The 27561-nt window shown below is 37.2% G+C and overlaps 1 protein-coding gene across 2 annotated transcripts in view; it reads right to left on the bottom strand.

Annotated features, from left to right (window-relative positions):
- Positions 1–1277: 1277 nt before the first annotated feature.
- ACER3 (alkaline ceramidase 3) overlaps positions 1278–27561 on the bottom strand; it is a 56272-nt gene continuing 29988 nt past the window's right edge. The window contains exons 4-12 of one of the 2 annotated variants that reach the window (XR_008435818.1): positions 26841–26893; positions 24658–24739; positions 23487–23522; positions 15448–15506; positions 11929–12030; positions 9434–9538; positions 7972–8017; positions 4292–7462; positions 1278–3782 (exon numbers count right to left, since the gene is read on the bottom strand). Coding sequence is in view for 1 of the 2 variants with exons in the window: in XM_053970947.1 (XP_053826922.1) it covers positions 7409–7462; positions 7972–8017; positions 9434–9538; positions 11929–12030; positions 15448–15506; positions 23487–23522; positions 24658–24739; positions 26841–26893 (537 nt within the window). In the remaining variant the exon portion in view is untranslated. Of the gene's footprint in view, positions 7463–7971; positions 8018–9433; positions 9539–11928; positions 12031–15447; positions 15507–23486; positions 23523–24657; positions 24740–26840; positions 26894–27561 lie in introns of both variants that reach the window. The other variant, XM_053970947.1, reaches the window with a different exon arrangement.

Here is a 27561-nt window from a genome sequence, read left to right as displayed (position 1 = left end):
TTCATTAGTGACTCCATTGTCTTGTCCATCTCCATGAATCTAGGAACAAATATACAGGCTGGATAGTCAGCTCCTCTGCTAACTGGCAGCAACTCTCTCCATACAGCACCATGAACAGCCAAATCTATGATTAGAGCCACTGGGATTTAAGTGGTGCAAGTACAGACCTTCACTTTTAGCCTTTGAACAGGCTGAATAAAAAAACCAAACAACAAACCAAAACAACAACAAACAAAAAACAAAACCAAAAAAAACAAAAACAAAGGGGGGAGTTGAAATGGGGGGAAAGAGAGAAATTAATAAAGCTGCAGGTAAATTGGCAGTCTTGAAAGGGAGCTCATCAAGCTTTGCAAATCAAGCAAAATTTTCTGTTTGGAAGGAGGGCTTTGAGAGAACCACAATGTTTTTATCCCCAGGGAAATTTCAAAGTATTACTCAGCTCTAGACCAGCCACAAGCTCAATATGCAAAGCTGGATTTCACCCAGCCTCAAAGTCCTGGCAACGCTTGTCTGCAGAGTCTGGATGTGCCTCTGTATGCAGCACCACTGAGGGGAGATGGCACAGGTTGCCCCTGCCATTTATACCACTGGCTCTGAGGTTTGCTGCCCTGTGTCTTGGCTCCTGAATAGTTAACTCCAGGTTGTCCCTGCAGACATACTATTCGAGAGAGATAAGCAGGAGAAAATGGGGTCTCTGAGCACCTGGAAGAGCAGCCAGAAGTGGGGAAAACACCTTATGGTCATTACCAGACTCTGGCTGCAGGGGTGTGATGAGACTGGCTGGGTTAGTGCCTGGTTGTCCACATTCCTGCTTGGAAATGTTCTGCCCTGCAGTGATTATTCTCCTCTCTCACTGAAAGGAATAGGAAAAGGCTGAAGCAAAGGATGTGCAAATTGCACGTTCTGGGCTGCCTGCATGTTCACCTGACTCCTGCCTTTTCCTCGCCCACCCTGCAGTCCCTTCGAACTGGTCTGTGCTGGGTAAGGCCTTTGAAGGGAAGATGGTCCTGCAGTGTTTACAGCCAACACTACACCCCCAAGCAAGGCCCAGTGCTCAAAGGGCCCCAGCACAAGGCAGAAAGACTGGGGACCTCTACTGCCATGGAGGCTCTTGGCTGCAGGCAGGCAGCTTCCCCATCCATGCAGGACACACAAATCCAGTGGTGTTCTGCTTGCACACCACTGGCCAAGATGTACAACCACCCATCTACTGAACAGCATCCAGATGAACCAACAAGCCCTGTACAACACAGACGCCAAGAACCACCTGGGAAATATTGTATTTAAAACAAAATTCTTTAATAGTTTATACTATAAAGACAAATTAGTGCTTGACTGCAGCATGAATAAGAAATGAAACGTATTAAATATTTCAAAGCTACTGTGCTTTGGAAAACAAGATATGCTGATACATATAAGCCAAATGTTGGTTACCAGCTGGTTTGGTAGGAAGAGTCAGTTTTGTGTATCAAAATTTTCAATAAACATTTCTCAGTGTAGCTGTGTTCTACAAGTCAACTGCTACTCATCTGTCACAGTGTTATTATCTATCTGCAACAATGTACTGAATTTCAGGAAGAGAAACCCACAAGTTAGAACTCAGTGTCAATGTTAGAAAGTTTGGTCAGGTAATGAACAGGAGATTTCATGTCCACTCCAGGTGGACAGATGGTGTTTGATCAGACTATAATATTATCTGTGCATTACGCTGAGATCAACAATCAACATGAAACAGTCAACATCAATTTGGAAAATCAAGAGAAAAACTAGTTTCTGTTCAGTCTAAGGAGTAACTACTGCTTATGCTGCTTGAAACCCTCTCTTCCAAAATCCAGGGAACAGTAGGATACACAAACAAAGTTCTTCCACACCTTTAATGTGGAAGACATTTTGGTATATCACTTGCTATGAGCCATTTTAGTCAGCACTGTCTTTGGAGAAACATATATATGTTCCAGAGCTTTGGGGACAGAAGAAGGAATCTAAGATTGTCCTTATAGCTATTCTTGTGGACAAATAAGCAAAAGACCCTTTATGTTTGCATTTTTAAAAATCTTAACAATCTGCTCTTATCAATGTGTGTGATACATGTGCAAAAAAACCAAAATTGCAGGCACTGTTTTAGGGTCTTCCATTAACTCTGAACTTGGTTCTTCTTAAATCTACAACTACATACTTATTCAAACCTAAACATTTTCAAGAAGTAAAATGGGAGAGTTCTGCAGTAAAGTAAGAGGTTCAGGCATTAAACCTGCCTCTCAAACTGTACATATGAATCCCCCTGTCCCCAGTCCTGTTTACAGCATCTGGCTGTGAACTCCAATAAGGGGGCTCCATATAAAGTGCTTGCTGCTGCGCCCTCACACTGCCTGTCACTGAACTACAAAACCCGAAATAAACACCTCCTGTACGGTTAAATCCCTCACCCAGCTTACAAAGCCTGGAAAGATGCAATGGCATCAGGAAGGTGGGTAGCCAGGCTCAAGTTTGAGTCAGAGGCAGACATGTATTGGATAACTAACAGGAAAGCCTCTAAAAATAGCGCTGGGATTCCCGCAGAAGGAGGATTTTTAAAAAATATTGACCCTCACCTACCAAAGAATTTCAGAAGAAAACATAGCCCCAGCTCTCAGAAAAGCCTTGTAACAATGAGATCAGGCACTTGGCAGTGGTAGGCAGTTGTGCGTGAGAAACTGAATAAAGAAACCCAAACCCAATTTTAATAGTTACATAGAATGTTCTCTGTCTTTAGGTTACAGACTCTCAAACAAAGCTGGCAAAAGACATTCCAGATACGTCAGAAATGCATTCATTCATGTATAAAACATTTCAAAACATATGTCATGTTCCATCCTCATAAAACAGCCTCTAAGTAATCTACAACGAACTGAATGTAACAGAAACTACATCATTTCTGTGGTGAAGAGAGCAGTAGTCAACATGGAAAGTTAAATGTATAAATAGGAAAACATTCAAGTATCTAAAGTGCAGATACCAGGAGGGTGGTTGACATAATACTATGGGATTCTGTGCTTAATCTTTTGTTATTCTCTTTTCATGTAAGATTTCATAATCTCCTTCTGGCTTTTCTCTGCTCATGTATAATAAAGACACCATCATTTATCTGTCTTCATGGTAAAGTCTCACAGTCAAACAGCACTTTGCAGTTAAAAAGTGCAGATGGGGTTTTAAGTAAACTGAAAGTTTTACCTGAATATGTTAATCTAAATTACAGGGCACACAATCCCCCAAAATGGATGCGTGTTCCTGAATTTTGATGTCTACTAAAGAAAACAGCATTGCTGCTCTGTTACAGCTCCTCTGTACTGAATTGTTTCACCACCTGCTATTAAAATGCTGTAATATATCCACAGAGAGAAACAGGTTTTAAAAAACAGTATTACTGAAATTCTTGAATGCACATTAAACAAGGTGATAGTGACTGTGAGAAACACTGGTAGTATTAGAAGGATTTTCTGTTGCTGAGATTCACATGGAAGTGTTTAATGAAAAAGACATTGAGCTGCTTGAAATGAGGTGTTAGAAGCAAACCATGATGGTGAAAACAATCAACTGCATTTCAAATCATACAATTCAGCTTTAGCCAAGCAAGACAGCACAGAACACAATTAAAAGAGAATTAAAACTAATTATAGAGCAATATTTTCTACTATATCCCTCCCAAAAGATTTCACTACAGTTGTCTGAATTTAAGTCCTCCTACTCGAATCTCTCTCTAAAGCAGCCAGACTTGCACAAAGAAGAGGGCAGATGAGCAGAAGCTGTGACAGACACCAAACAAGTGAGAATGTTTACAGGCAGTGAACAGAGTCAGCCACAAATCAATACAACACTGTTCCCACCCCCAGGGGATGCACGGTCTAAGTCAGGCTGCTCCGATGTGCACACATTCAGGCAAATGTAATTAAGGGCACAGGTATGGTACAATACATGACAGAGGTAGACCGGCAAGTGGTAACACTGCATATTCCAGCTCTGACTGGGGGGAGTTTCTAAACACTCATGGGCAGCACAGCAGCCCTGTGCTAACAGAAAAGCTTTAAGATGAAGTTTAGAGATAACTAATACTGCTAGCCAACAGCATGGATGGATGCTGAAACACGGATGAGATTCCTCCTTACTGGAGTATGCATATCTTGAGCTGTATCTAAGAAATCTAAATTCCCATAATAAGGTATGGGTTTGATCTGTACTGTGAGAGTAATTTTGAAGTTTTTCCTCTTATTTCCAAGAAAGAATTTTTCAGCTCATGGACTACAGAGCTACTTACTGCTCATCTGTGTCAAATTGATGGTTGTATGGTGGCAGATTTCCTGGTTCTTCATAGATGTTAAGGAATAGAAGATTTCATTGTTATCAAGTCTGTCCAACATATCCTGTAGAACTCATATCAAATGACAGCGACTTCCAGAATTCTCTTTAAAGAGAATTCCAGAAATCTCTTTAAAGTAGCTGCTGTCTGAATCCTACTCAAAAAACAGGATCACACATGAGTTGCTAAGATGTAGTGCAGGAAAAGTTTGTGATATACTGCTCTAAGGTCTGTAGAAAAAAAAAATTAACATTGTCATACAAGCAATATAAATAAAAAGCAATTAACAGACATTTAACACATTACAGGAGTAAGAATGTATGTCTTTCCAGACACTAGAAAAGGCAGTCTGAATGTCAGTGACATACAGTTAAAACTGGCTTGTCATTTTCAATATCACTCACAAGATCAGTAAGGCAGTCAAACCAAAGCACCCATGATTTTAGATTATTTATGCTAAGAAGGATACACAGGTGAATTACATTCCTCAGGGTCTAATATAGCCTGTTGAAAGAAAGGCTGCTGGCAGGGTGGTATAAGTGTGCATGTTTTTGCTCATTTGGAATGTCAGAAGAAGCCAATTTGCATTTTTTTTAAAGAAAGAATCAACAACAAACAATACGTAAATGAAAAACTAACAGCACTATAAAAATAAAATATAAGCTTTTCCATTTTTTTTAAATCCTGACAAATCCAACAAGATCTGAACCCCCCGCATCATAGACTTCCTAGTTGCAAATGTGTAGAAGATTCAACAAATTTCTTTAAAATATGCCATTGTAGAGATGCCTGATCAATAAGAAAGTGGCTTTTCAAGCACTTTGGTTCTTGCAATTAATTAACAGAGCCCCCAGATCCTTCAGTAACAAAACTAAGGCCACTAAAAGAAAGTTTTTTTCCATTTCCATAAAAATAGTATCATACCTAGCAGATGTCAGAAGTGACTGTTGATATGTCTTGCTGCTGCACTGCTTCTCTTATGAGACTCCTTCCCTAACTTATGAACACATGTAAACATACTAAATAAGAAAATGGGATACAGTGTGCAGAAAAATGCTTGAGAAAGCCTGGAGGTGAACAGGCAGGCACTTATTTTTCAAGCTACATTTTTGAAAGACTTCTCAAATCTCTTTACAAAAAATATGTCTTCTGGATAATTAAAGACACCTGATCCATAACAGCTTTTTCCTACCTCTGTGCTAGTTATGCTAACTCCCTTCAGTCTGAAGAGCACTGAAATTTCCCAGCACAGATGCTGACCTTGTCTATGGAACTGGAGCCTCCTGATACCAAAGCTGTTCTAAAATTACCCTTCAGGTGTCTTTATAGGGGTGTACAGGTTGAAATGCACTGCTATCAGCACATGCTTAAACCTCATTGAACTCACGCAAGGTTAAGTATCTTTTTCCAATGCAGTTTGGGGTTATTTGATCTCAAGGGTCCAAGGTTGTCACATAACAGAAGCCAAATCTTTATATGGAGGTTCACATCAGTTACTGATGGATGTGAAAGATGCAGAGAAACTGCAAACAGTGAAAAGGGAGGAGACCATTTTAGGCAGCACTGATTGTTCAATAGTCAGGACTCTGAGACCTGGGAGACAGCTTTACAGCTACATTACCATGCTTTACTGCTGTGAGCATGTTGTAAATCAGTACAAAATGGGATTCTGGATCAGTCTGAGCGTTTCCCTTTTTTTTCTTCATGGCAACAAGGATAAATCCCTCAGAGCATCAAAAGCAGACAAAAATTGCATAGAATGGCAGCAAGTAGGCACAGAGACTCTGTTTGTTGCCCCAAAATCAAAAGCATCAAAACCACAGCCTACATATGAGGTATATTTTGAAAAACTGTGTTGGTTTAATATTTTCTTTAAATTTACTTATTAACTTTCATCAGTTGGGTAGATAAAAATTGCAGAAAACAGGGTTTGTCTCCCTCATTAATCCCCTAAGTCTGGTTTTAAAAGGTGATCAGCTTTCTCACAGACCAAGCAGGTGATAGATTAAAAGCAAGCAAAGCACTGCCCCTTGTATCTGGGGATATCCTCAGCCTCAGTCTTGTTCTTTACTCCTCCTTCAAAGTTTCTGAATAAGATGCTTCTGAAAGTCACACCAATATTTAAGACTTGTAAAGTAAGAGAAAGATTAATTCAAAGCTGAACTAGAGCACATCTAAGGTGTTTGTCAATCTGTAGTATGAATGGGAAATGGAAAGTTAAAGAAAGGGATAGAATAGTTAGGTATGTAAATAACAATTACAAAAAAATTAAAAAGAGTGTTTCTTATGATTCTACAGTCACTCCACAGTTTTGCGATAAATCACTGGTCAAAAAAATTAGGAACTGAGCTCCCAGACACAAATAGGAACACCTATAAAGCTTCACCATTTCAGTGTCTTCTGCTGGTCACACTTTGGAACATCCTCCATGATGAACCTCTCAGTTGGACTAAAGAGAAAATGGACGCTTGGTACTAAATGAGCTAAATGGCACAGGTATCCCAACCATTTTGCTTAAAATATAAATTGCAAAGGAGGCTGTGGAAAAGCAAGGTAGAATAAAGGCCTAAATCAACCATTACATACTTCATTAATTGTATAAAAGTGCAAGGTTAAAGTAGTTTGGGTTAAGCATTCAGTTCACTATAGGCCACACAGATGCTTAGCTTGGCCATCAATGGCCTAGTTTTGTCATTCAGTTACTAATATTAGTTTAGACCACAGAAAGAACAAAAACTGAATGAAAAAACGTATGAAATCCACTTCAAAAATGGTTAGTTTTTTGTGTCCAGCACGAAATATTACCTCAATATCATCAGCTATACAATATATACATAAAATCCTTGTGTCTTAATCTTTGTTTTAACAACTTAAAATAAAGCTGTACTAAGTGCTATTTCCCTAGTGTGCCAGCTCTTTGCTCTGTTCCGGCCGACTGGCCTCGTAGCACAGAGAAGTCCTTTAATAGCAATGGTACTTGGATTGATCCATAATTTTGACACTTCAGCCAGAGTAACTGTTGAAATGCTTTATTCAGCCAGGCCAGGTGATTGCTTGTGGCTGCCCAGGGCTCTGTCAAAGGTTCTTGGGTGGCTCCACAAGAAGAACAGGCCATATTCCAAAAACAAACTGCCAAAAGAAAAATAGGAATAGGGGAAAGATTCCTTGGAATATTATGTTTCTTGGAACAGAAACCAAACACTATTAAACCTAATCTAATGATAGGATGAAAGGGGAATCACTTTAAAATGAAAGAGAGTAAATTCAGATTGGATATTAAGAAGAAATTCTTTACTTTGAGGGTGGTGGAACACTGGCACAGGTTGCCTAGAGAAGTTGTGGATGTCCCACCCCTGGAAATATTTAAGGCCAGGTTAGAGTAACCTGGGGGCTCTGAGTAGCCTAATTTAGTGGAAAGTGTCCTTCCCATGGCAGGGGGGTTGAAACTAGATAATCATTGAGGTCCCTTCCACCCCAAACCATTCGGTGATTCTAAGAAAATTTCAACTGCATTTCTTGGGATGTAAGCAGAAGTCACAGACAGTACCCTAACAGGCATAATTACTGAGCCCCACCAACAGTTCAAAGCACAAGATATCCAAATGTACATTAATAAATACAAAATACTGCTTTCTTACCTTCACCTTTGGCCTGTGTTTCAGGTAAAGTGTCCTTGTATATAAACTAAGGAGAAGGAAAAAGTATGCTTAAAATTTCAATTATAAGACAGCATATAAAATAAGGATGTCTTGATCCCAGTTCTATATTCCAACTATAGAAGAATTGTTTCTGTGATTACAAAGCTACCCATTCTGCCTAGATTTAGTCAATATAGGAGACGTTAATTTCCAGTAAATCCCCCTGTAGTAGACTAATCAACAAAATAAGTTACCCTATCAGTGTACCACAAAATATAGCAGATGTTAAAGGGGGGCAAAAGCAGCATAGCTTGATTCTATATCTTATTTTTGTTCTTACACGCTTTCTCCTCTCAGTAGATCTTTTCCTGTGAACAACCTCACACTTTTTTAAGTAGTAATGCCACTTTGTGGCATGTTGGAAAACCTTGCCTATGCTTGCTTCCTGCAAGGAATTTTCTTTAAAAAAATTACCTCAAGCTCTTTAGGGTAGCAGACAACCTGTAAACCAAAACGGAGCAACTGTTTTCCATATACCCATGTTTCTATGTATATCTACATTTACATATGTGTCAGTAAATATGTTTGCATATATATACGCATAAATGTAACGATGAGCTATCAGATCATCTAATGGAAATGTACTTATTTTCCTTGCATTTTTCCTTTATTAGGTATTTTAACATCTGACAAAAAAGGTGAATACCATGTTAGATGTAGAAAAAGTAATATATAAGCAAGTTCTTGACTGCATAGGATATAAACATAAGACAGACATTCTCTTTGTTATGGGTTAAGTGGTAAAATATGAATTCATTAGATGATGAACAAACTGCAGAAATTCTTCAGATTTCAGCTTGTATTCTATTCTTGCGTCTGGTTCCACTAGATGGTGGTACAGAGCAAAAATAAGACAAAAATCTGCTGGCTCCAGACTTGCTAACTTACATTCTTGTTTAAGTCTCTTCCTCAAACTAATACCTGGCCCTTTTGGGAACAGCTCCTCTGCAACTACTTTAGCCATCACCTTTCTGCACTACAGCAGGATGCCTGCTGGTTTTCAGGAGCGACAGTGCCTATCAAAAGATTTGTTAAGCTCCTAAATTTAAACATGTTTAAGTACTTCAGGATTGCTGCTCAGGAACAGACAAGTATTAATGGCTTACATTCTGAAATTAATATACTCTCAAATAGTTTTGGTTTAACTGCCACAGGGTTCCCATTTCTGAATTAAATTTTCTTGAAGAACCATGACTATTTAAAGACTAATGATTACATTTTGAAAAATATAGATTAGTTTTAGAGAGTTTTTACATCAGTTACAAAGAGGAAAGAAAACCACACACCAGTTTAGTAAGTCATTTTCCTGCTCTTCTGGATGGTACAACATTCTGAAGTACATCTGAACCTGAGAAAACTCATAAGATCTCTGTGAACATCCAGTTTAGAAAACATTTCCTACCTGAGCAGGATATGAAGGTAAGAACCCAGGCCTGTGAGAATATGCCACCATGCATGAAACTGTGTTACAGCTCCCACCACGGGAGGCATCTTCTCTCGTAATGCTCTGAAAGAAAGAAATATCATGCAATGGAATATTTTTTCCCAGCTAAGCAATCTCAAATCACAATGCTGGATTATCAGATCACATATTATTGTTTCCATATCTCAGGCATGTGCTGGACAGGTGAGGCTTCATGAAGTCAGGCTTTCAGCAGGTGAGGAGTAGCAGTTATAGTTTATACTGCCAGTACAAAGAAATAGCAGCAAACTGACTTTCTTATACATTTAAAGAAAACAGACATTTCTTCATATGATGAGTGACCAATTACTTCTGGACTCAAATTTCAGGGAATATATTTATGGCATCCCACAGTCCCAAATGAATTCTACCATTCTCCTCCCCAAAACCCTGCAAACTACTGTCGATAGGATGAAATGTTGAGTTTAAGGTCCAAGAGAGAAAATGAGATTTATCAGACATCATCACTTTAAATCTGGCAATCACACCACCTATTCTGCAGGTCCATGGAAGCTCAACTTGCCTTTCTCTGTTGGACTCTAAAACAGGGACAAAATGGGTGTTTAGTGAGGAAGCAATTAAAGTAGAGGGTCTGAAATACTCCACCAACATGCTTTGCATTTTGTAGTTATAGGGTATGAGCAACTTGGGAAGGGGCTAAGTGATGGAGATAAAGAAATGAAGAAAAGGAGCTACATTGCTCTTATTTCTCCTGCTCACTAGGCTTCTGCAGATAATGCCTATTTTTGTTGATGGTGGAGGAACTGTTTTCATCTGCTGGTCTTTTTTTTTTCACTTTAATTTCACTTGTCAAAGTAAAAAATGGGAAACAACCATTGCATGTGTTAAGGAAGAAAAATCTGCAGCTCCTGTAATAAGTCCTTACTGCTTGGTATTACAGTGCTTGGTCCAAAGCTGTTCAGTCACAAATATTAGCACAAAGCTCCAACTGAGTCAGCCCAGCAATGACACAGTGTAACATGCAGCCTGGCAGCCCAGCACAACCTTTGAGCCTTTGGATGGTAGGAAATTTCAAAGCTCAAATTCAAATTGTGTAGTTCCAACAGGAGAAACTGAGTGCTACAGACTTTTTGTTATTTTGTTTCTTTTTTTTTTTTTTAATAAGCTGTAGATTTACTGAAATATAGAACAAAAAGCCCTGAAACAAAACCCAGTTTTGAACTTTAAAACTAAACAGAACAGGTAGGTGGATGATTCACAAGTTCGACATTCAGAGAATAAAGAATTTCAATCTATTTAAATGTATTTTCTCCAAAGGTTCAAATTATAATACCTCCTGGATAAATCCAAGGCTCTGCAGATGTCTGATTAAAGCTAGTAAACAAGCATATTTTTTTTCTAGCACCATAACCACACAAGCATTACAGGAAAGACACTAACATTTTTTCCCCTTATGAAATGAGGATGGAAAAAAGTGCCTCAGCAGCTGGTGTCATTTTTGGGTCTAGGAAACAGTTCAAAAGCCCCATGGACCCACAGCAGCTCAGCAGGTTTGGTGAATTGAGGGTTGTGATCTCACCAGTGATGTGAAGCAGCTGCAAAAATCAACCCTGATGCCAATATTTGCAAAGTAACTGTAAACCCAGGCCACTTGTGCTGCCAAATAATTACTCTATCCCATCTGTATCAAGTGCTCCCAGGGATGAAGATCATGTATTATATTAATTTTAAAAAAGTTTCACAAATACTCTGTTGGAATTAACTTTCAATTGGCTTAACCTAGCACAGGGATTGAAGAGCCAGAAGAGATGGAAAACTTCAGACTTCTTCACAGCACACTGTTATTTGGCTCTGACAAACCAGCCTACTAGGACAATTCTGTACAACACAGACTCCATGGCATAACAGTGATTCAAATTGTCAAAAATGTATTTTTCTTGATGCTGGAACTAACCTTTCCATCTCCTCTAGCTTGCTGAACAACACATGAATTGCAACTAAGTGCTGTTTATTGGTAACATGGATATTGAAATAGGTAATTCTTTAACAGTAGTAGCAATAGTTCTGCATGTCTTCTTTAACATGCAGAACTACCATTTTTTATTTTCCTAGGAAATGGAAGAGCAGGGAAAAAAACCCCAACCAAACGAGCAGGATAAAAACACATTCAGATGAAATCAAGTGTGGCTTTAGTCAGCCACAGGTCCTCAAAATTACATAACATTACTTCTCTCAATTTAATTTGAAGTTAAAAGAGAAATAACAAAATAAATCTATAAATGGTTAAAAAAAATTTAAAAACCCCTGTTGAGTGCTGACTCTAGTCATGAGCAATCTGCATAAAATCTCATGGATGTTTTGTAGGCAGCATACCATACATACAATGAGATGGACTTGAATATGCACCTCAGAAATAATCCAGTCTTTATACTTAAAGGCTATTAAGAGCTATCCAGACAAGTGAAAAAACTCACCTCAACTTATCACAGAAAATGTTGTCCACATTCCAGAGAAAAAATCCCATTAAAAATACAGTTAAAGATGTATAGCCTAGACCTCTAAGCCATGGGTATACCCTACGGAGGGAAATAATGGAAAGTTTAGTTCAGAATGCTTTAAGATACAGAAATATACTACTATATACTACACTGAATATGTGTAAATACAGAAATGCTGTTATATGTAAATAAAATTCTTTATTAATTTGGTTTTTCCCTCAAAAGAAACAAATACCAACTTCAAATTTCATCTGTTTAAATATTGTATTTTACTCCTCTCTCCTGATCTCATATTCCCTGAGACTGTTCTTTTACTTCTATAATTATAACTGTTTTCCTAAATACTGCACTCTCTGAGTGAAACCAAAAAGTGGGAAAACTAAAGTTGGCTAAAAGGTACTAATTCTTCAGTCTCGTGTATGTTCTTTTATTAAAAAAAAAAAAAAAAGAGAAAGAAAAAAAAAAAAAAAAAAAAAAAGCCCTGTTACCAAGTAAGACTCTCTTTCCCAAAAGAAGAGGGTCTTTGCCAAGAGATATCTCTATATTAGGGAATTTGTATAAATATGGTCTTTCAAAATTACTCTTTTGTAAATGTAGACCACCATGACCAACAACTAACCAAATGAATGGTATTAAACCCCAGTACTTTTATGTTCATCTTTGAGTTGAATGGTACTGGGAATAGAAAAATGTCAATTTAATTTTGGCAGAAAAAAAATATTCTTTAAGATATGGAAAACACACTGAATAATCAGATGCAAGAAAGTGCATCATTAATAAATTTACTGTCCCTAGCTACATTCAGGTTGGACCATGAAATTGTAAACTTCCTACATGGAAGGCTCCTTTCCTACCAATAAGACAAGTCTAAGAGCAAAACCGAATCCAACCCTGAAAGGTTACCATGAAATACTGTTCAAGTTATTTTTAAACATTATTAATGCACAGTTGAGATTCTGGGTTAAAACACATTCTTGAGCTGCCTTTTCCTCCACTGTGTGTGTTACAGCACATTTCAGAGCTGTGAACACTGGGAACCAAAATGTGCAAAACACAACAGGTAGCCTGCCCTGTGGAAGAAGCTCTAAGCAGATACAAGTTGTACATATTCACAGATTGACTGCCAATATAAACTAGCAAAATTATTATTTGTTTAGTCTAATAAATGTGTGGAGCACCATGCAGTACATGGCAAAGACTACATTGTAATATTACCCCCTCAGTGCTCCAGAGACATAAGCAAGATCATGACATGACAGAGCACTAAATGGTATATTAAACATGCTGGTAATTAGGTAATTATAGCTGGAATTATTGAGGAATAAACAGTGGTGTTTTGTGAAGGAATCAACTGGCATCACCTATTAACAGGGAACATGCTTTGTGAACAGAGAACAACATTTGCCCAGTTGTAATCTTGGGAGGAAACACAACTAAGAAAGAGATGAAAAGTATTGGGGAAAGAGGCAGGAAGAGGAACAACTGGTGAGGATAGGATGAGGTAGTAGCCTGGAAGGAATAACATGCTGTTCTTTGGAATTTTCACTCTAATCTCAGAGTGACTTCAAGGTTCACAGTAAGAAATGTGAGTGATAGGAAGTGAAGTAACAAAAAACAAGCAGAAATCAGGGTCAGTATATAAGCTGGAAAAGGCTTGGCCAAGTGATGGAAATATTCACTGCTGATGGATATACAGGAGTATGTTCTAGCCATGCAGAGAAAATAAACCCAAAATTGCGCTTGGGGACAAATTTTAGAGAAAAGAAAGGGTACCTTCTTCAGGTTGGCAGAGGTTCTCTAGCAGAACTAATTTAAAATTAGTAGTAGTTTAGTTAAAATTTAGAAGTAGTTTAAACCTACTTCTCTTCCCATCCCAACTTTCTACCCAGTTTGCATAGTAACACCAACAGGGGAAATAAGTCTTTGTAGGGCTCTGATGCAATGAAGTGATCAAGCTAATTAAGAATATACACTCCAAGCCTCTTAAAACTGAAGTGAAAAAGTAGGTGGGACTTCAGAGACAGACTTTGCTGGAGCAAAATAATCAATGATACTTTGGGAGGGAAGGTGGTGATGTTATTGATAAAGACAGAAGACTATGAAATGCTTCAGAAATAATGAAAATGCATAACTGTGTGGAATTTGCAGAAGTAGAAAAATAGCAGGCCCAAGAGTCTGTCTACATAGACAAAAAGAAATTTAATCTAAAAGACTAGAACTGTCTTAAATCCTTGACTAAGAACAAAACTAAAATGACTTCAATTTGATTCAGTTTAGTTCCCTTTGGAGGTGAATTAACATAGTGTCACTTATGATCTCTAGGCGAGGATTAAAATTTCCAGTCCATAGGTTTAAAAAGTGCCTTTAAATTGACGATTGTTTCTGAAGCTGCAACACACTATCAGTTTTAAGTTCTTGCTTAATAAAAAAGTCTGTGAACATTTGCACTTGGTCTGTGGGAATTTCTTGGGGAAAGCCAAACCACATGAACTGAAATGGCAATTGGAAGGTGATTCAATGAATGTACTTGATCCTTGTGGGTCTCTTCCAACTCAGAATATTCTATAATACTTCAAATAATTCTATAGGATTCTATAATTCAATAATTCAAATAATTCAAGGATTCTATAATACTTCAAATTCACATTTTGTTAAATTCTTCCTGGTGTTCCTGAACAGACACATGTGGAACTTGAATCAAAGTTTGACAAAAAGCACATTTAAAATGATGACAGAAGAAAGAAATAAGTTCTTTTCAGAAGCAATCCCCAAAGGCATGAGAACTCCAAATATTCACAGGAGATAGACAGAAGTGGGCAACCAACTGAGCCTCTGAGAGCTAAAGGTATGTGTTTACTCCAATACTGATTAAATTCCACTTTCCTCCCTTTTACCTACCAAGTCTGTGCTCTAATGATTGTAATGCTTCTCAATGTCTCCTAGAGCTTTTAATACCTTTTGTTTGTTACAGTTTTAATTTCCATTTCCATAGCATTATGCCTAACTTTATCCATCAAATCTGTAAGAAAAACTATCATATGTTATTATTTTTTGAATACTTGAGCAGGGAAGAGGAAAGGAAATTACTAAGTGATGATTCCACTCTGCAGTCTTACTCTTAGCACTCTCCCAGTATTATCATTAGAGTTTTGACACTAGCAACAGATTTCACACTACCCAGCAACATGAAGACAAACTCCATTTCTGTTTAAATCCCAGTCTAACAGCTGAAGCCACCAGCAGAACACCTGACAGTAAACACTGATCATAAATGTAGAAATCTCAGTTTAGTTTAATGTTATCCCAGTGGCTTCAAAAAAGTACAAGGTGATGAGCCAATCCCTTTCAACCCAGGGGAGCCCAGGGCTAACATTATGTACCTAGTTAAAGAAATTCTCCCATTGCCAATTTCTTATGCTAGGCAGACCAAAAAAAAACCCCAAAACTGCAAATGTTATGTTGTAACTTACAATGCTGAATTAAATGGTTACTTACCATAATACTATATAAACAGATCTTAGAACTATGATGGAAACTAGTGTTCCATACATGATCTGAAAATAAAAAAAGAGATAAAATTCAGCAGTTGGGTTCAAGTGATCATATAAAATACTACAGGAGTAAAAATCTTTTGAAACTTCTGTTTGGTTTTTTTTATTTTATTTTTATGTCTCAGGAAAATAGCATTCCTTCTAACTTCATCTCCAGAAAGCCTTCTGTTAAAGCTTTGAATAAAAGTATGATTATAAAGCATGTCCTTTATACAATTACAGGAAACGTCAGTTGTGTAAAACCAATGTTCTACTGTTCTGAATCAGAAAGCAAACACTAGATGGCACTCAGAAAGCATCCTGAAATAAAAAACAGTAACTAACCCCAATTATCTCTTCTCTCTGTGCATTTTAGCCCAGGATTGTACAAGCATCAGCTAAAGCTGTTTTTGAAAGCTATGCTTCTTTCATTGATACTTGATTAATGTTTTCTTGAAAGCAAATACCAGAACAGACTATGCGCTATTCCCACACTGAGCATCACTATTGGGAAAAACTTTCCAGGAAGCATTTCAAACAACTATTACAGATTGTTTGGATTCAATCTAATTATATAGTGGGAAGGCTGCACAATCTGAAAAGATCCAAGAGCAAAATCTGACTCACTGTAGGCTTGATGAATTTGAATGCAATCACCTGACTTATAAAAAGTCAAAGTAATAATTTATTTTTTGCCTTCTAAAAGGCAAAAGAATGATCTTTTAAAGAGTGATCTTTAAATCACTCTCTTTTTTTTTAATTCACAAACTTAAAATCCATGTAACACCACCTCCAAGATGTGCAGATTAAAGAAGAGAAAAAATGTGGCCAGTCATGCCTGAGAGTAGTGCAGAAGTCACTGCAGCAGGGAGGATTTTTAGACACTGGTGACATTCAATTACTTTCTATATTTTTTATTCTGGACACTGGTTTCCCCCTGCCAAAAGGCAGTTTGTTCCAAGCAGCTGTGCCTTGCTCTTTTTGCCTCTCTCCCGTGGCCCACAGGCCTCCCAGTATTTTTTTCTTCCTTGTTCACTAACTTAACTTTCTCATCTTGTTTCTAGCTACTATCTAATTCTGCCTTTGTTTAACATGAAACAGAAAAATTATAAACCTTTGCTGTCTTTTTTTAAAAGCCACTAAACCTCACAGAAATAAGTGTGCATACAAATGGATGTCCTTACCATGTTCTAGTGACCTCCTCATAACCCTCCTTTTTTCAATTGTCTTTGAGACAGGGACTGCCTCTCACTCTGCTGTAACTGGGGCATTCAGATCCTACTATCCTGAAAGCATGTCTAGTCATCTCACATAAAACAGGTTACTGTAATAATGCAAAGTGAAACCTTCCTTCCAAAAGTCCGTAAAAGCAAATTTGCAAACTCCCTTTAGCTTAAAGGATGAGGTTAGCAGCACACACTGTATTATCAGGGCACGTATACAGGACAAAACAGAGAGCCCTTATGTCTAACAACAGGTAGAAGTGAGCTCCAATACTGACTATTCAAAGTCAGTCAGCACAGCAGCTCTTCATTTGCATTCAGAACAAGATTAAAGAACTTCAATAAATAAGCTACTACTATTGTATGTTCTGCTCTGTAGAACTAAACAAAGCAAAAGTATTTGAAAGGCTAATTGGTTCTGCCTTATAATTTATACAAAGCTGTTAGTTATTTCCAGTCCCCTTGTTGGGGTACAGCATGTAAACCAGGAAAAAAAGAAAACCAATACAACCTGCTAGACATAGCCTGAGTATCAAGTGCTTATCAGTCTCAAGGTAAGGGTAGGAAGGGGAGTGCTCAGGTGTGCTTGGTTGCTGCTTGCTGGTACAATTTTTCATTACTGACATTTTGGCGAAAAAGATCCCACCAGTATCAGCCTCATTTAAAACAGCCCTTTCCATTTTTTTTCTAATAAAATTCAGCAATTTATTCTAAGAGAGGGATGGTATTCATAGAAAGGCTCCTCCAGGATCCAAATTACAGTTTGATTTGCTGATCTTCTCCTTCTTAAAATTTCCATCACTAAAATACTCCTTTGCAGTAGAGATATGGGAAAAACCTATCCATTAAGAGCAATTTCTGTCATACACATTAGCGGTTGTGACCACCCTTATGCCTGTACACAAATTGCTTTTGGATTCTTTGTACAGGGAGTTCGATAGTGTCAGACTCTGCCTAGAGAAACAGATCTTACAGGCAGCCCAAAGCCCAGGTACAATGTTACCTTTTTCAGCGGTTGTTAAAAGCAGGAAAGAGTAAAAGCTAAGAAAAGCTTTGTTTGCAGAGGTTCCAGCTTGATATTTCCTGCTGAGTTAATGGCTTGTAGAAGAGGACAGTATTAATGGAGGAAGGAAGGGGGGAAAAAAAAGGAAGAGAACCTTGAAGTGACTGAAGAAAAATATGTCCATCGTTGACACTTCAATTTCTTGCCTTTTCTGCTTCCCCACCCAAACAGGTTGTTAGCAGTAAAACACATTTGTGTTCAAAAGCCTGTGAAAGCTGGAACAACAAACTGTTCTGCTCTGCATGCTCCAATCCTCCTTGCTGAAGGTGAGCACCCAGGAGCTGTTGATGTGATATACAGAGACTGTACCTGCTTGCCTCCCTCAGCACTTTCTTACTTAGAGGGCTACATACCAAACTGCACAACTTAGTTCAAATGTCAAGCAGCAGTGCTTACTTTATCTCGTTTACCATCCATGGCTTTACTATTTTTATTATGGTAAAACTTTGTTAGTTATTACCCATCCATCTAGATAAGGACAAAGTCCAATATTATATAAAAAAAGAAAAATCTGCCTTCTTCAAATTAGCTCAAATTTTCCCATTCTTTTAACTTCCTTTGTCCTTCTTTTCTTTAACTAAGGCATCATTTAAGTGACAGATGACAGCCCAGGCAAGTTTTCTGCTATTTTGTCTCACACCACCTTTAAACTGTAAGCCAAAGAACATCATTTTACTGCAATTGAAACAAAAGGAAAGATCACAATCTCAATCCTCTGTTACTAGACAGTTCCCTCTTTGCTGTTTCAGATGCAAATAAAGCTCTGCTTATCTCAGCTTTGGAGGTATCGTTGGAATTGAGGGAAAAACCCAAAGTCTGATGAAGACACAGTGGATTACCTCATAAGAAGGTGAAATATGAAGAACTTCCTAATTCACAAATGGGAAGTAAGCATGGGATCCATGTCTGGCAGCATTTTTAATGTGGAGGCAATTAAGCAAATCATACATAAATTCACTTACATAAGTTAGAAGCAAGGCTGGTACTCCATACTGAGAGGGGGAGCATAAAAAACTGGCTCTTCATCTACCCTTCTAGTACAGAAAGCAGCAATAGCCTGCTATTTCCACTTCTCTGTTTCCTCTGCTCCTGGCTTTCTACCCATCTTTAGTTAATAAAGTCAATTTATCAGCTTCAAATACTAGTATACACATTGGGCACTGTACTGAGAGATTTTGGGTTCTTGGCAACCAGCTTATCTAATACTCTAACCAGCTATTAAAAGATAGTTACTTAAATACTTTAATGTGGAAGTTGTATTTGCAATTTGCAACAAAGAAAACTGAATTCTACATGGGCTTGGATTTCTGGAGAAGAAATCTGAGCTGAGAGAAAAAGGAAGGACAACCCCAAGATGACACTGAAACACCAAGTAACTCAGCATAGTTACAACTGTGTAGTACCACAGGCTGCCTCGACAGCTCCCGAATTAACTAACTCAGATTCACTGGGTTTGGTCCTGTTTAGATGTATGTATGTGATAGCAAAATGACACACAAGTCACTGCTGCTGTAGAGCTTCTGGTACACTGTCTGCCACAGAAAGTCAAGCTTCCCCTCCAACAACTTGTAGAGCTGAACCTTTGGAGAGTCAGAATATCCTTCCTCATTCCCTAAGCTACTGTGCAGGTAGAAGCACCAGCCAGAATGAAGGCTGTACTTGCTTGGGAAGACATCCCACAAGACTGTGTAAGAGTGAAATGTCACTCAAGTTAGTTTTATATGTGCTCATCAGCAGGACAATGACAGACGGAAAAAGCTCTGTGGTAAAGACAAGCCTGAAAAGGTCATTTCGAACAGAATACTGGGGAACCTAAACGTACAGAAAGTAAGAACACATTCCACCAAAAGGCACAATATATTAGCCACAAGCTAATTATTAACTATTGCCTTAGCAGCAGGAGGAACTCTGGAGAACTGTAAGATATCCAGTGGGTACACACAGATTCCCCAAAATGGTGAATCCTTCAAGTCTGAACAGGTTGTGCCCAGACACAATATATTCTTCATGCAGTTTCAGGCTCCCTTACGTACTTCCATACTGCTACACGTTTCATCTTGATTTCACCTTCTTCCTTGCACTTGTATATTTAAAATACCCCTATTAAAAAAATATATTATTTTTTTTTAATTAAAGCAAATGAAATGCCTTTTCCTGCCATGTTTACTTTCTTCCTCTTACACAAAGTCACCAGAAGAAGTAAATGCAATACTTGTATTATAAGATACTTGTATTTTATATCTACCAAAAGCAAAAAAAAAAATCTCTGGGTAAGCTGTTATGCTGTAAACAGTGAACACATCCAGGCACTCCCTCCCCTCCTTTGGTGATCTGTGAACAGTTTGGAACAAGAATAGCTTGTATTTGTCCATTTGTCCTCCATTTTGAATCAGTCCTCATCGTTGTCCCCCGGGTATCCCAGTTATCGCTTCATTTTCCCCAGTACTCAGTGAACTTTGTATCATCACAAATACCAGCAGTACACTCTTCTTTTTCCTGCTACAGGTTGTTAAAAAACGAACCAACCAAACAAAACAGTTCCATGACTGATTCTAAGAAAATCCAGGCTTTTTCATAATCTCCTTCAGTCATTTTTCACTAGTCACTACCTTACCCTATTTGCAACTCTCCTACTGATCTATTCCTTTAGCTGGCTTGGTTTCTCATGGGACACTACAAGAACATTCTAGAATGCCTGTTTTTTTTACATCACATTTCCTAATGTAGAAGAAACAGCTATTTAATCTAATTTTCCATTAATCTTTTAACTATTTGTTAAAATTTGCCTCAAACCATCACGCAAATAAAACAGGTTTTTAGAACTATTTCCCTATTCACACAGCTTGGCCCACTAACCGAATGAGAGTTTTGATCACTCCAAGTGATCAGATATGGCATGCAGCAAGCAACTTCATCAGGATGGAACATGTTGCTTAGTATGTGACAGGTTCCTAGACCTCATCATATTAGGAAGAAGGCTACTTGTAAGACTTGAGTTGAAAGTTTAACTTCCAGAGTAACTACTTCTACTTCCAGGGCTCTCTCTGTATGCCTGTGGATCACTTCACACTAGCAGCCATTCTTCTCCTGCCCCTTTCCTTGTATACATGTGGCAAACAGGGATAAAGAACTAATCTGATTTAAAATTAATTCCGAGGAGAGTTTTAACCTGTTGAGTTCCCCAATCAAATTCACATCAGAAAATAAATTTGTGTGCCAGATGGAAAAGAGGGGAGAGGCACAGCTGTTTTCTGTGACAATGATCTGCCTTAAAAACAACCAGGCAGCTGGGAACTAAGGTTGTTTAGCACCTTGAAAATTAGGACTAGTAGTACTCTAACCTGAGATATTTGAACATAAACAAGACAATATATGCCTGTAAAGGCCATTAATATATTTTATTTAATTGATGAGGTGGCAAAAAATACTAGACCACTTGTCAAACAGGAATTGTTTTTTTCTTTCTAATGATGTGCTACCTCCAACCGCCCAAAACACGCATCTCATTCCTTCTACAGTTGAAGCACTAAAATACTTAAAGATCTCCCTTAATATGTGGATGCAGAAAAAGAAGTTGGTCTCTATTGCTACTGTGCCATGGATAACAAACTGAAATCACCTCTGTGCCCTGCTGGCAGCTGGCAATTTATGAGCCTAAATTGGAAAAACAAATAGAAAGTAATTTGGGGAAAAATGAGGACTGGATCTTGGTTGCTAAATATAATATGTTCCTTTTTTCCATTCTTACTGGCCTTCTTCCAGAGGGAAAAAAACCCAAAAAACTCACAATCCATACTGCAACAATGAATCAATGAACAATAAAAAGTTATCCTTGTAGTTCTTCCTCTTTTTCCAAGGCTGACAACTTAAAATTATCATAGACAAACACCTAGAGGAACCAAATACTGCTTTATCTCCTGATGCTACTTTCTAACCCAATTAGAAAGATTGTGATTTAAACTATGATTACATTAACATATTTAATTTTATTTCAAGTCTAAGTGACTTGAAAAGCAGCTTGAAAATGCTTACAGAAATTATTTAACTTTTTTAAATGCACATTTAAATTTAATTTAATAATTTAAATAATAAAATAATGTATAAGTATCAAGGAAAAAACCTGGTTTAGTTGTGCAGTCAGGGAAATATTTCCTCAGGATTTACTACATATTTGGCATAGACTGTGAAAAAATAAGTACAGTACTTGAACATTTTGAATATGGCCATAAATGTATGTTCTCCATAAAAATCAATTTGCAAAGAATTGTGGTAAAAAGTCCAACACTTTTATGGGATCTAAATATTTTCTACATTGATTCCTCATGTATGAATTATAACAGGGAAATCATATTCTGAACCTAAGAGAAACCAGATGCAGAAAATTAAAGGTCTGGGACAACAGTTTAAACTTTCTCTATTACCCTCTTTCCCAAAATGTTGTAATAGCTATTGTTTTAGTTTTTGTGAAATGGGGCAACACCTATGTCAATGCATCAAACTGGACTACAGTGAAACTGTGATGTATTTGTTCCAAAAAATGCAGCTTGGGCAAATAATTGATTAAAGAGATAAAGGTTCATTATAAATAGTAAATTTTGCCACTGTTGTTAACAAAACTACTCTAAGATGCTTCATTCAAAACCAATTATGACCAGCTCACTAAAAACACCAAAAATTGTCACTTTAATCCCAGGCAGTATCTTTCGGCTGGAAATGTAAATCGGGAAAAAAAAGAAAGGATTTAATTGATATAATCAAAAACTCCCACACTGTAATTTTCTACTTTATCTACAGGTATGGTAACAATTCATGTTTCTAGAGGAGACTATTTGGAACAGCTGAAAATTTATTCTCTTGATCAGCACTTCACTAATCCACCAACAGGAGCCAGTTATCATTTTTACAACTGCTGATGCAGCAGGCACATTTTGACAAGCAGTGGCACTAACAATTTCAAAAATTAAGGCTTTAAAGCTTTAAAGCTTTAAAGAGCTCTGTGCTTTTTGCTTGGCAATTTTTCAGCTGTTATTCCTAATCAAAAAAATCATAAATGAGGGAAAACTAGCCATGACATACAGAAATGAGCATCATTTCTAACCTCCTGTGAAGAGGTAAGCAATGCAAGTCCTATCTCCATAGGCAGGGGATGCATATTAATACTCCTGGACTGCTACAAAAGAAGCCTGTACCAAATATTCCATTAAGCCTCTACAAAGCAGTCTGCTACATAACCCCGGAAGGCACTCTGTGCTTAAACTCACCTTGAATTTCCACAAAGTAAAACTGAGTAGTTAAAAAACCCAATAAACAAGTGTGTAAAAGCAGAGAGAAGAATGTGGTGCTAAGTCAATCAAGACGTCTTATGATGTAAGGTCATAGTTTCAAAGCAGCTGCTAATAGAAAGCAGCAGAAAGACTCATTTAGCTGTTCCTCTCTCACACACCTTAGGGTCACCTCATTACACTTGCCACTGATGAAAACCATGGGAAATATTAGGTCACAAGCTAAAAGACAACACACATTGAAGCATTCTAGTTTTTCAGGTCACTAAGTAAGAGGATGATGACATGACAGGCAGGAATACTGCTCAAAGAAAAAGCAAATGGCAAATTGCGCTTCCCCTCCATCTTTCTTCTAGCAGTAAAATACCGTAATGTATTCCACTAAAATAGCATAGTTGAAAACCAAAATTAGCTGCTCCAAGAGAACAAGATTTACCTGATGGAATACAGGCTCTTTCAAATCTAGGTAAACCTGGAAAGATTCAAAAGGAGAAATAATTTGCATCAGAACCATCATAATATTATTAATCTAAATATTGCCAAGGTGTCTCCTGTTAGAATCAAGACATGAGTACCTATCCATGCACCATTAGAACTGATCAAATATTTGAAGTTTCCTCTGGCAGAACCTGAGGTTTTAACTGTGGAATTATTTTAAACTAAGAAGCACAAATATCAAATATTAACAACTAACATAAGGCTTCTAATTTAGTAGAGTTGACTACACACAAAACTAATTAAGCTGCTGAAGTTACCAGATGTTCTCAATACGCGTTGCAAGAAGAAAACATACTCAACTCTGATTTGCTTTTATTGTTTTTGACAATAATTTAATGTTTCAATTCATTTTACGAAAAGCTAGTAGTTCTTCCTATTTGTAATACAGCTAATTTATGTTCTTGAAGAGAGAAGGGCCCTAGACCTCAGGCATAATGTGCCACAAGTGTAAAAAATTTCAGGAGAAATAGAAGAGAAGAGGCAAGTATTTTGGCAGCTGAAGATGACTTACAATAATACTTTAATTTTTAAAGAAATGATTATCAATAAAAATTACATAGCAAATTCCATCTGTGGTTGACAGCATGAAACTGAATTTATTCATAAAGGAAGAATACTCCATTGACATAGGGAGTCAAGTTAGCTGTGACACAAAAAAAAAAATTAGAAGCATTTTAACTAACAACTAAGTTCTTCTCTTATTCTGCCTGTTTTAGAACACCAGTCTGCATCCTGGACTGGATATAACAGTTCATTTTTTTTTGCAGTCAGACAGAATTATTCTTATTTCTACAGATGAATTAAAGTGAGAGAAGGTAAGGAACACAGCTTATCCAAGGTCTCATATCAAGTCAATGGCAACTGTTTTTCTCACATTCCTGTTCTAGCAACTGGATTATTGCTTTTCTTCCTTATTTATTCTATACAGTGGTTTAGATAGAAAGGTTTTAGGTTTCTCTGGCCAGCAACGTAATTTTCCCAACAAAAGAATAATTTGTCTTTCTTGACTGGAAGTGACAGAGATTTAGTGTTGCCTCTACAACATTTCTCCACTGTCAGAAAAACTGCCAACTTAAGGGTGAAAATGCCATATTAGAAAAGTTACTTACTATGCTGACTACGACGCTGTATGTTATTAACAAGAAAAGCAGTGCATAATTGACTGTATTCTTGTACTTGAAACATTCATACCTGGAAGAGAGGATAAAGGAGAGAGATAACATTCATCATTTACCATATCATGGATGCAATTTCCATGGTATAATATTAAAAAATTTGTCAGAAAATTGATCCAAATTAGTCTTAGGCCCCCCAAGAAATTCTAACTCCTTAAATAAAGATGCATTATTTTAAGAAAAAAAAATCATGCTCTTGCCAATAAATGTTTTTTTTTTAAATCTAAGGCAAAAAAACCCTGACATCAATAAGCTCAAGCATATGTCAAGAAGTAACCCACTCTAAGAAAAGAGTTTGTGAAGCAGAAGTGTTTTCAGATGGTGCTTACAGGGTGATAATGGATGGCAAATTAGAAATTAGTTTAAAATGCAACACAGCTGTCAAAAACATTACTGAGCAAGCAGCAGTGTAGGAAAAGGACTGCCTTACAAAACACTGAACTCAGATTTGTTAAAATGTAGATTGTTTATGGCTTCACTACAGTTGCAGTGCAGTACATTTGCTAGATTGGGTACTGGTAAAAGTGGAAGGTAAAAGCACCTGACTGCTCCCAGTATGTAAAACAAACAATTAAAATTAACTTCACAATCTCTACACTACACCTCAGTCTCAGCTGTGATGGAAATACACACACATCCCAGACTGTATCTACATCAGAAAAAAGGTCTAATAAACCCCAACAAAAATGAATTTTGAGAAGCCCATTATTGTCAGGAGGAAGCTGTCTATATAAATCCAAATTAAATCTGTCTAGCTCCTTTGTTTATAAACTTGGAGAAATAGACACCATCATGAATTGATAAAAGGAAATAAAATAAAAACACATCTGGGAAACAAAAAGTCTAAAGGCAGCACAATGTGCTACATTGCAAAATGGCTTGCTGAAGTAATTACACAGTTTGAGAATCAGCAGAACTGAATGATGTATAAGGGAATGTCCTGGGCAAACCAAAACAATTATTAAAGGCCTCCTAAACTACACATTAGCTCATTTTTTTGAGCATTTTAATTGCTACTAGACATACATGCACAGAATCTTACTGAAATTATAAATGCAGCAACATACTTCAGTGCTTTTGAAGATAAAGTAACCACTGCACTAAAAAAAAATTCAGATAGATTTTTATAGCCACTTCTCATCCTGTTTTCCAATCACATTCAAATCAGACAAATGCAAAGGCAATTTCAAGGAGATAAGGAGCTACAATGGAAATATTTGCACTAAAAGAGGCATTATGATTCTGGTCCTGAGTTTGTACAAATCACACTAATGTATGAGTCACAAACTGAGGGCCATTTCCATAGATAGGGGTTTAGTCCTAAAGCATCCCATCTGCATTGCAAGCTACCATAATCTTCACCAAGACATCACAATTTTCAACAGCTGAGTATTTGACATATTCAAAAGCAAAAATACTTTTTTTTTCTCTTTTAGTCTGCAACAAGTTGATCTATTATTTGGATTTGCCAAGTGACAGAACAAATTATATTGAATTCAGGCCTTGCAGCAACAGGCAAGAAAAAGCCAACTTAGGGTATCTTTACAGTTGTCAAATGTTACATTGCTCCCACAATTAAACGGGAGAACATATCCTGGCTTCGCATTAAGCTGTCATGCATGTTCCAAGACACTCTCCCCAAAATATGCATTCAACTCCTCATAAAATCTTGTCCCTTTAATTTTACAGATGAGTGAAAAGCAGGTTTAGCCAGAAATCTGAAATTTTCATTTTGAGCCAGACTACATCATAGAAATCCAGCTCAAATAAACTATAATGTTGCTAATTTTGTAGGCATTACTGAAGTTAGTTGATTTTATTATGTCTGCTGTTTTTATACAAGTAGCACTGAGCCCTGATTGTATACTACACCAAGCCTTTAATGAGTAGATTTTTTTCCTTACTAAAAAAACCACTGGTAAAACATATCTAAATTAGCAAAAACTAGGACTAAAGCCAGCCTAGTACTCTAATATCATAATGCTGTACAAAAACAGATCTCCCTGAAAGCCGTAGAAGCTCTCTCTCTATATATGCTAAATTTGGCTTCAGAGACTCTACATTTCAAAAGTTAACATTTCATAAATATTCAAGGAAAAAAATTAACAAATACTTACAGGCAGTAGACAAACACACAACAACTGTATATCATTGGCAGTTCATCCAACAGCTATAAAAAGCAAAGACATCAAAACATGAAAGTTACTTTTAACTCACAAGCTTGTCTAAGTTAATTAAGGAAAGGGTAAGTTTTAATAAACAGGAGTTTTTAAGTCATTTGGATATCCATCTTCTTGACTGTACTCTGACACGTAGTACTGTCAAACCCTGTTCAGCTACCAAAGCTGCTGCATTAAAAGCTTGTAACTCAGAATCTTTTGAATATTATGCTTCATAAACGCCCACGCCTTCAAAGAATCTTGACATTTTTGCTGCTCACACCTCTTAAAATATTTGTAAGAATTAGTTCTGTAAAGCCAGGCTGAAGAAGACCATCCCATATGTGGCCTTACAGTCAGTAGCATCTTCTGACTTGACAGAGAACTTGAAATGTTGTATTTTTCCATAGCATAAAATACAATTTTAGCCTATTAGGATGGGCAATATGCTCGCATGTTTACTTCCTAATTTTCAAAATTTCTTACATTGTTTTAATTCAGAGACAAGGTTTTTTGTTGGTTTATGTGGGAATCTTGTGGGCTGTTTTGTTGGGTTTTCCCCCAGAAATTATGGCAGCATATAATGTTTTTTTATCTTAAATAATTTTTATACTTTGGGAGAGGACTGGTGTGTTACAGCTAAAACAGTTATTTCTCCAGGAACTTGCCACCTTAATGA

This window comes from Vidua macroura, chromosome 2, assembly GCF_024509145.1.
Source record: "Vidua macroura isolate BioBank_ID:100142 chromosome 2, ASM2450914v1, whole genome shotgun sequence".
NCBI classification, from domain to species: domain Eukaryota; kingdom Metazoa; phylum Chordata; class Aves; order Passeriformes; family Viduidae; genus Vidua; species Vidua macroura.
The sequence above is the reverse complement of the archived record's forward strand: the minus strand, read 5'-3'. Positions and strand labels throughout refer to the sequence as shown.